This window comes from Daphnia magna, linkage group LG4 (genome assembly GCF_020631705.1).
Source record: "Daphnia magna isolate NIES linkage group LG4, ASM2063170v1.1, whole genome shotgun sequence".
Taxonomy (NCBI): Eukaryota; Metazoa; Arthropoda; class Branchiopoda; order Diplostraca; family Daphniidae; genus Daphnia; species Daphnia magna.
In genome coordinates, this window is record NC_059185.1 from 4,793,277 (window position 1) to 4,802,307 (window position 9,031).

The 9,031-nt window shown below is 44.9% G+C and overlaps 1 protein-coding gene and 1 pseudogene across 1 annotated transcript; both read right to left on the reverse strand.

Moving 5' to 3' along the window:
* Positions 1-711: 711 nt before the first annotated feature.
* LOC123471529 lies at positions 712-3,790 on the reverse strand (the record flags this gene model as incomplete). The annotated part of the gene is given in 3 exon segments (XM_045173049.1): positions 712-1,295; positions 1,431-1,635; positions 1,862-3,790. Coding segments are annotated over 3 exon segments (2,157 nt in total). The 3' UTR covers positions 712-1,096.
* Positions 3,791-8,048: 4,258 nt separating this feature from the next.
* LOC123471070 overlaps positions 8,049-9,031 on the reverse strand; it is a 6,798-nt pseudogene continuing 5,815 nt past the window's right edge.

Here is a 9,031-nt window from a genome sequence, read left to right on the forward strand (position 1 = left end):
GTAGTACAGTACATGGAAATGTGGATCGTACAGGTTTTACATCGACGTCAATTTCATTAATTTCGAATTCGGTAAAATCATTTCGAAACGTTCTTAAGCCATTTGGCCTTTACGATCGTTGTTAATAGTGATGGGGACATCTTTACGTCCATATAGCTTAAAATTTTAGGAGCAACGTGGTATCGTTGAGAGCATAGAGTAGTATTTTGTCAACGGTAGACTACTGTAGCGTTTGCCTGTTACTATACTTTGACTTCGGACTCAGACCATTAGTTTTCAGGTATTATTTGTGATTTTTACCAAGCGGTGAACCCTCTTTTGACTGCTGCGAACGGCTCTCAGCATTTTCTTTTTTTTTTTTTGCTTTCGTTTGCAAGGCCATCTATTAGCCAATCGTCCTACTGCGTTTGGGTGAAAACCAACCAAATCACGAGTTGTGTGGTACTGTAAGTGCAGCTCACCTGAAAATAAATACCTAATCAAAGTTGTTTTTGTTTTTTTTTAATAGATCTGCATCCCTACACCAGTTGGATTGTCACCAAATAGAATAGTGCGTTTCAAATGAGTGTTGTTGCGCAATTTCCTTTCGAGAAAAGGTCCAGAACTCGTCTTTAACTTGCTACCAAAGACTTTCATTCATTTTATTACAAAATTGTTTAACCATGCCACACGTTTGTGAATATGGGCTATGATGAGTGTTACAATAATAATAAAAAAACATGGTTTGTATTACTTGTCTTATTATTTTTGCAGAAGTCATTGATGATTACAGAAGGATACAAGTAAAAAGGACGAACAACCCGCGAAACCTCTATGAGATGATTTATAAGTTTGCCCTTTTGTGATTGCTGGGGCTCTCGATCAAATCGGTTTTATCTGTCCAGGTTGTTCAACAGTGTAGCTCAAAAAGATAATATTTTACATGCCAAGATTACCAACACGTCATCCACCAAACGTGAAATTCCATAATATTCAACTGCCGGCAAATAAATAAATAACTGCAAATGATTGCGATAGGTCGTAGATTAAATGGAGCCAGTCCGATTTGAAAATCACGATAAAAGATCGATGTACAGAGACGACGGTAGAGAGCGAATTAGGACGAGGATGGGATGCAAATGCCCATGAACGTTCGGGCGCACTTGTTGGTCGTGATGCAAATTTCGCCGCTTCTCTTCATCGCTTGAGCAAAATTCCACGTCTGTTTAACGTCAGCGGCCCCAGTCGAGCGCCACGAAGCGAAATCTTCAAAGGTACAAGTCTCCAATTCTTCGCTAATTTCTTCTTCAAACAGGCTGCAAAATGACGCAATCAAAAAGTTCAATCAAAAAGCGAACAAAATTAGAAAAATTTCAAAATCTAAAACAAAACAAAACAAAGCAAAACAAAAACAACTGGGCAGTCTTTAATCATACACGTCAATGATGTACCTTTTTTTTGGAATAAGCTCCACTTTGCCACCGACGGCGCACAACCCGGTCACGTAGACATCTTCGAGTGGTAGAACAGGGGTCACCTGAGCGGCGGCCAATAAACGAGGCACTGCTGGCCTGCCCATCAGGTAAGCTCCACCAAGAACGAAACGAGGGAACTCTTTGAGTGGCCACGCTTTTTTCGTCGTTTTATGTCTCTCGTCTGCAACGACATAAGCATCGTGAAATGAGATACACAAATTATCAAGACGTTTTGCCATCTCAGTCTAAGCTAAAGATATAATTTAGGTTAAATACGCATATGATAGCACTCATAAGATAAACCTCCGTAACGTATAACGAAAGGCTTCTATTGGAGATAAATGGCGGTTTGGCCAGGCTAAACGAATAAATTTGTTAATTAATCGTCCATAACCGAGACAACCAACCTGATGTCGTGTGTGGATTCATGCTGTCGATCAAGCTACCGGTAATGGTGGGCCTCGCTTTGCCCTTCTCCATCGCCTTGAGCATTGTTGCTGCGCTGACGTAGACGTCATCATCGATCTTGAGGATTTGCTCAATTTCCGGACAGTGGCGGTCGATCCAGACGAGCCCGGCCAAAGTTTTGAAAACGCCATTCTCTATTGGCTCTTGCACGTTGGTCTGGATCAAGTCCCGGTGGGTGGTTGCCTCCTCTTCGATGGCCCGATGCAGAGTGACGTTCGCCGTTTGGCCAATTATGAAAACAACGTCGACTTTGCCGCCGACCAGCTGATGCAAATCTTTGATCCACGTGTCGCGAGCCGCCTGTCGTTCTTCAGTGTGCGCAGCCGATGAAATGGCCATAATCAGGTAGGTGGCGTTGGAGCGGCACGTGTCCACCGCTTCCATCGTGAACTGAAATCCAATGTCGACGACAACTTTGCCAGACGGGATGGAATAAGGTGACGACATCTTCGATTTGAGCGTCGGCAATTTTCTGCTGGTCACCTTGACATAATTGCGATAAATCGCATTGGATTGGTCGGCCGAAACTGCCGGCTGAGCGGCAGCAGCTCCGGCGTTGAGCAGCGCCGACGCCAGCTGGCCGTTGGACAACAATTGGCTCAACAAGTTGAAGCCACCGCCATTAGTTTCGCCGGAAACAGACGATGGTTGTTGTTGCTGTTGCAGTTGTTGTTGCATTGTCATCATCTTGGTAGCCAGGCCGAGAATGAGCTTGGGATCGAGTTTTTGACTAGCCACAGCGCCTTTAAGCAAACCCAAGGCCGATTTGGCCATTTGAGGGTCGAATCCGGCTTTCGATAGTTTGGCGCTCTGCCACATCAATTGAGAAGCCATTTCCAGCATGCGCATGTCCGGACTGGATCCCTTATTAGCTGCAATCGACGAAGGATCGGCCAGACCGTTGGTTAGCATTTGTAATCCCATTTGCGCTAGATTGGCGTACTGGGATTTGGATTGATCCTCGACATCGTTAACGGCTGATGACGAGGCTGGCTCATTACTGTTGGCGACAGCCTGTTGCTGGCGACCCGTCACTTCATTCGTTGGCTGCTGTTGCTGTTGTTGTGGCTTTAGCTGGGCTGGTCCCCGTTGGTTTTTCATGTTGTTAAAAGCATTAGCCAACAGATTAAGACCAAGTTTCGCCATCGTTGGGTCGTTAGGGTCGGCTGATAGCTTCTTGGCAGCCATGGCCATTAAATCCATGGCTGGTTTTTTGTTCGTCATCAGGTGATCAAGAGCTTTCTTAGCTACGTCTCCCATGGCGGCCTTGGCTTTGCTGATGGACGGATTGAGGAACTCTTCGTCTGGCCGATCCACCTCTTGACCTACTGGCGCTGACCGTTGGCCAAGGTTAGAGTCAGCCCCCACGACCGTAGCCGCGCTCCCGGCGCCTGCCACTACTACTGTAGGGTTGTCTGCGTGTCGCGGGCCAACAGCCTGTTGGACGACAGCAGCCAATTCTAACGGCTGATAATGTCCATCCTGTTGCTCCGATGACGAAACGGGACTGTTGCTGCTGCTACCCGTATTGGTCGTGACGACCACTTGACTGTGCAGGCCGTTGAGGTAGAAGGAGAAGAGAAAGAGTTGCATGAGCGCCAGCGTGACGACCAGTCCGACGACGCGATTGCGGAACACGCTGCTGAAACAATAATGCGCGTTGCAGCGATACATGACTTCACCGAAAGGCATCCTCTGATCGAAATGGGCCAACGTTCGTCTCCACGAACGTGACCGGTATTTTTTCTCCTCGTCTCTCACTTTTGGTCCGTGGGCTGACTGTTTGTGGGCCCGTCTTTGGGCTTCTTGTTTTACTCGTTTATTTGTTTCCTTTTTTATTATTTACTTTAGTTCTTCTTCTTTTTTTTATTTTTCTCTTTTTCGTTGAACAAGGTTGCCTTTTTTTAAATATCCGTTAAGAAAAATGGATTCGGTTAGATTGCTGCTATTCACTGTTGGTCTGCCCACCAACGCGTGTTGTCGATAGAGTACAGGGAACACTCACAAACCCGCAACAGAAGAGGGACGAGACTGAAGGAACGGGAATTACACGGTACACACTCACACACCCACACACGCAGACACAGATGTGTTCGCTGTTTGGTTGGCCGTCGTCACGAAATAAAAGAAAATTCGCGAAAAGGACAGAAAAGAAAAAGGGTTAAAAGAAAAAAAAAGAACCCAACAAAAACAAAAATAGATAAATAAAAGAAAGAAAGAAAAAAAAACAGGGCAACAAGGAGAAAAAGAAAAGCAGAGGAGCAAAAAGACAAAGATGGTGAAGATCGATATCGATCGGTGGCGATCGAACTGCTGGAAGTGGCGCACGTAGTCCAAAAGAAAGAAAAGAAAAGACGCCAGTAATCGAAGAGAACACTCGAGAGCACAAACACGGCAACTGTAAACGGACAAACGGTGTCGACACCAACGACCAGGAACTAGTCGTCTTCCTCGAAAGAAAAACACTAGTCAACTCGGGTGGGTGGTTATAGCACACACACACACACACGCGCTCGATCCAGAGCCCGGAATTCTGAGCGACACTGCCGGTGTATGCGCTAGCCTCACCGACGCTGCCCAGTCACCAATCAAACTGCGTTACAATATGATGACGACGAAGTATCTACCACTTGGAAAAACCACACACGCAGCCATACACGCAAGAGGTTAGTATACCAATCAAAGAGTTCACCGGTGGAGGAGCCGCCGAGCTGTTGTTGTTGTGGCCCCAGTTGAGAAACGAATAGAAAATAAAACTCGAAAAACCCAAAAGGCTTTGTGCATAGAGCGAGAAAGAGTCAATGAGACTTCAGAATTTTCTCTAAAGAGAAAAAAGAAAGAGAGAAAGAAAATAGCAAAAAGAAAGAAGAAGAAGAAGAAGAAGAGGAAGGCGAAGAAGAAAACACTCACAGCCAACACAAATACCCCCGTTTCAAGCGTAAAATCCTGCGACTCGAACTACCTGTTGGGGGCAGTGCCTCAAGGAGGCACACCCACTCTCTTAACATTTACTCTTGAAGCCCACAGAACAAGCTTGAGTGACTCTCTTGCTTTTGTATTGCGTCTTATACTTTTAGAACAAGCTACGGGATAAATGTCGGTGATCTCCCGCAGCGTTCAATTCTTATATTTAAAAATAAACAAAGACAACCAGACACACAACAATGTCCCACCTCCAATTGGCAAGTGGGTGCAAATATTTTTTTCATTTCTTTTTTTTTTTTTCATTTTATTTTTTTTTGGGGATGGGAGGGGGGACTTTGAAGGTGCGGTTACGTGTTGTTAGACTCTTCGCCAGTGTCCCCTTTCGTGGGTACTGGCCAACCAAACCCTGCGGACCCGACAAAAAATAGAAAAAGAAAACGAACGGAGCCGCTTCCCATCGGACTTGGCGCGCACAGCCATTTTTGCCTGGTCAATGCCCGCTATTAGTCGCTCTTTCGACAAAACCCACCGCCCAGCTCAAGATTCCAAGACGCATCAGGTAATAGTAGTAGTAGTAGTAGCCTATGGTGCGTTTTTTTTTTTAAATAGTGTATACCTTTTGCAGTTGTACAATGAAGAAGAAAGAAAAAATAATAAGGCAAAGGGGAGGCGAAGAAAAAAAATAAAAAACGGTGAACGTCAAGGCAGAAAGGTGAGGAATAGAGAAAGGGATGAAAAGGGGAACAGACAAGAGAAATGCAATGAAATGGGCAGAAAGGGAGGAGCCCGCCAGGTAAGGCAATCTTATGTATCCAATGGCACAGAAGGCGGAAGAAATAAGCAACGAAGGGGTCGCCATGAACTTTAACAATCTGATAGAAGATTCTGAAAGAGATGAAAAATGACGTAGAAAGGAAGAAAGAAAAAAAAAGAACGAAACGCATGAATAAGGTGAGAATAAGAAACTGAACTAAGAACATATAAATAAAAAATTTTTTTTTCTTTCAGGGGAGGCAGGTAAAGGAAAGGAAGAGAGGGAGATGAAACCGTTATTCGACTACCTGTTTGTGAAGGCCAAGTTGTTAGCCAGTCAGAGGAGATAGCCATTGAGTTGGCCGTCAGCTGGCACGTATTCAGTACGTGCACACATATACGCCATCAGCCGCGGGCTTTGTACCGTTAATTCCGTCTCTGGTTTATAGGTTCCGCCGATCCAAACCCGCCACCAGCCGAATCTCATCCTGAAGCATTTAACACAAACAGGCAGCGACACCGTCAAACGTACAACTTGACGAACCCCTTCACTTCTAGACTTGTAGCATATCCAATTATTTATACTGCACATTACACAGGCACAAACACACATCAAAAAAGTAATTCCTCTCTTCAGTTGCCTCCTGGCACGTCAAAGGCACAACGGTCATCTTAGTTGCGTTGAAAATGATTAACTGAATCCTCGTAGTGGAAGCCAAATCGACAGTAATGACACCCGCAATACTGTCAAGACATTTGGCGAATCGTGAATGCCGATAGACAAGTGGCGTGCCCACGACGAACACCACAGGATTAAAACTGTCCATATAAAGACAGTTTGTCGCTTTGTATCCGACCCGATGCCATTATCTCGTTGCATTCACCATCCGCCTGCAAATGATTATTGACACAGTATAGAGCAGCACTGGTTCCCTATTCATCAGTTTGCTAATATTAAAGTGCTTTTTATCTTGGAACTTGCGTTCGTTGGCTGGCGATGGCACCGCCTTTTTTTTTTCTTTTTTTTTAAATCCGAGTCTCATCTGAAACACGGACGTTCCCTCTAAAAACCATCACTCTTTTCGCTTGGCTTTTTGCTTATCCTTATCCTCTTCTTATACGCTCTTTTTGCATCCCTCTTTGCTCTTACATCTCTTTTGTGTGCGTGTGTATTGGCTCTTGTGCCTTTTTAAGAGAAAGCTCGTCGCTGCTGCTTCAGTAGCCCTGCTTAGCTCTCGCCAGCTGAAGATGGAACAAAATCAACAACGCTCTTGATTGAGCTGCGAGTCGAGCAACCTGTAATTGACGGATGGTTGATTTGTGCAAATCACAGGCGCGTTCGTATAACGGTCGCTTCCCCCACTCTCAATCAGGTTAACGTAATCAAGCGTGACAGATTGCTTTACAGTTTGCTACACAAAAAAATGCAGAAAACCCCTGCAACATCTGATATGCAATCTAAAGCGTGAAACAATTCTATGTTTGCGAAAGATAAATGTTCTTTTCTTTTCGTCATCATCGTCACTGCTTCCGTTTTGCCAGCGCCTTAGTTGATTGCAAATGATTGTTTCGTCAGGACTGTCACACACATTCGCTGCAGAACAGACAAAGAAACGAAAGAGATGAAGGCGAAAATAGTGTGGAGGAATAACACAAATAATTTGATGTTATTTCTTGAAAAGCTTTTGAAAGTTTCAAGCGCAAAATGGAAGGGGATGAAATGCTGAAGGCGCGTGTACCGTCGATGAGCGATTTGAACCGATCGATTGCAGTTAGACAAGCTTCACGACTATATGTAAGTAAAAAAAAAAAAAATTGCAATCTCGTGCAGTCATGAGGCATCACCGAAGAAAGTTGCATCAAAAGCTCCAGTGTATCGTTCTTCGCCCGGAAACGCAAAGCCTATGCTCTTAAATGACATGGTTATAGCATTTATTTAGGAGAGAGAGAGAGAGAGAGAGGGAGCTTGTGGCGCGCAATATGTTGCGTATCTGTGGAGTCCACGTCGCAGCCGTCGAAGAAAGACGAACTCCCAACTTTGTGAAAGCAAAGGGGGGAATTTGTTTGAAGTCAGGCGACTGCGTAGCGAAACCTGCGCAAACGGGTCCAACTTCTCGTGAGTTGGCGTCAAAGAATCCTTCCATACCACCTACCTCCTTTATTCTTGTCCTCTTCCGCTGTATAGCTATCTTATCCCCACCCCTTCACGTATTCCCTTATATACATGGTCGACACTCCCGACGCTGCCCCCGTTCGGAAGTCACCCAACTGTTGCCTTAGCCTGGCATCTTCCATCACGTTTCCCCTACTAGAACGACGGCAGCCTGATGATCGCGACGAGCAGCCATTCGCTACCGAACCTCGTTGCACGATGGATGCTTTCTTCCGATATTACTCCATTAAAACCAAAGGTAAACCAAAGCAATTGGAACTCTCCTATATTGTTTTTTAATAGGGCTTTCTACAAACAAAGGGACAAAAAGGGCTAAAAATGGTAGGCTGTTCATCCACTCTCATCATGCCGCTTCTTCAATTTATGTAGCCACCGTCAGGTTGCGATTATGCGTCATTAATTATCTGTACGTCTGTATACTATACGCGTGTTATTGCATTTGTCTGGTGACGGTCATTATTCCAAACAAATCAGGGCATCGCCAATCAATATTCATACTACTTTTTCGCTACTATAGCCAAACACATAAATTGGTGCCGCAGTTGGCAGACGTTTGCTCCACATGTCTACTCTATAACTGATTATTACCAGCTGTGAGCGTCGAAATACATTTTCCCCAGCACATTTCGATCATGAAGCCAAGCGCTTCCATTTATTAAGAGTACAATCTTTAAACAGACACGAAGATTTCTCTATATACCTTTGCGTTTGGTGGGCCCAGGAACAATGCGGCGGGCTGAAATATGAGCTGCTGCCTGTTATGTATCTGGTGTCGACTGGCCCTCCTCTACTTAAGATATATCATAGCTTTGCAGTTGATTGGTTAGAAATTTGATGCCTTTCCTATTTGATGTCTCAATAGAGGCCCTGTCGCAGAGACTCTTTCCCAGATGGGGCGCACACCTATTGTTTAGTCTCCTATAAATCAGCAGGTAAGATTGGCCCGTCAGTGACGGCTAGGGCTCGCGTATCGATTATTATCGGAGGAAAGTTTGCAGGCACAACAAAGGCGTATGGCCCTAGTGGCGCTGTGTACCCTTTCCTTTCACTAGTTGTTCGACTATTAGGACTTTGATTCTCATTTCAGCTATTGTTTTCTGCGTAGCTCGATGGATGGCCGATTTTTCCATTGTTGCGTCGTCGTATGTAAAAAAGCTCTGGATTACACGTTCTTACTTTCAATGTAAAGCTTATTCGCGAATAGCCTAATCAGGATAATCTGAAGACTGCGTGACCACGTCGCAATAGACGTGCAGCA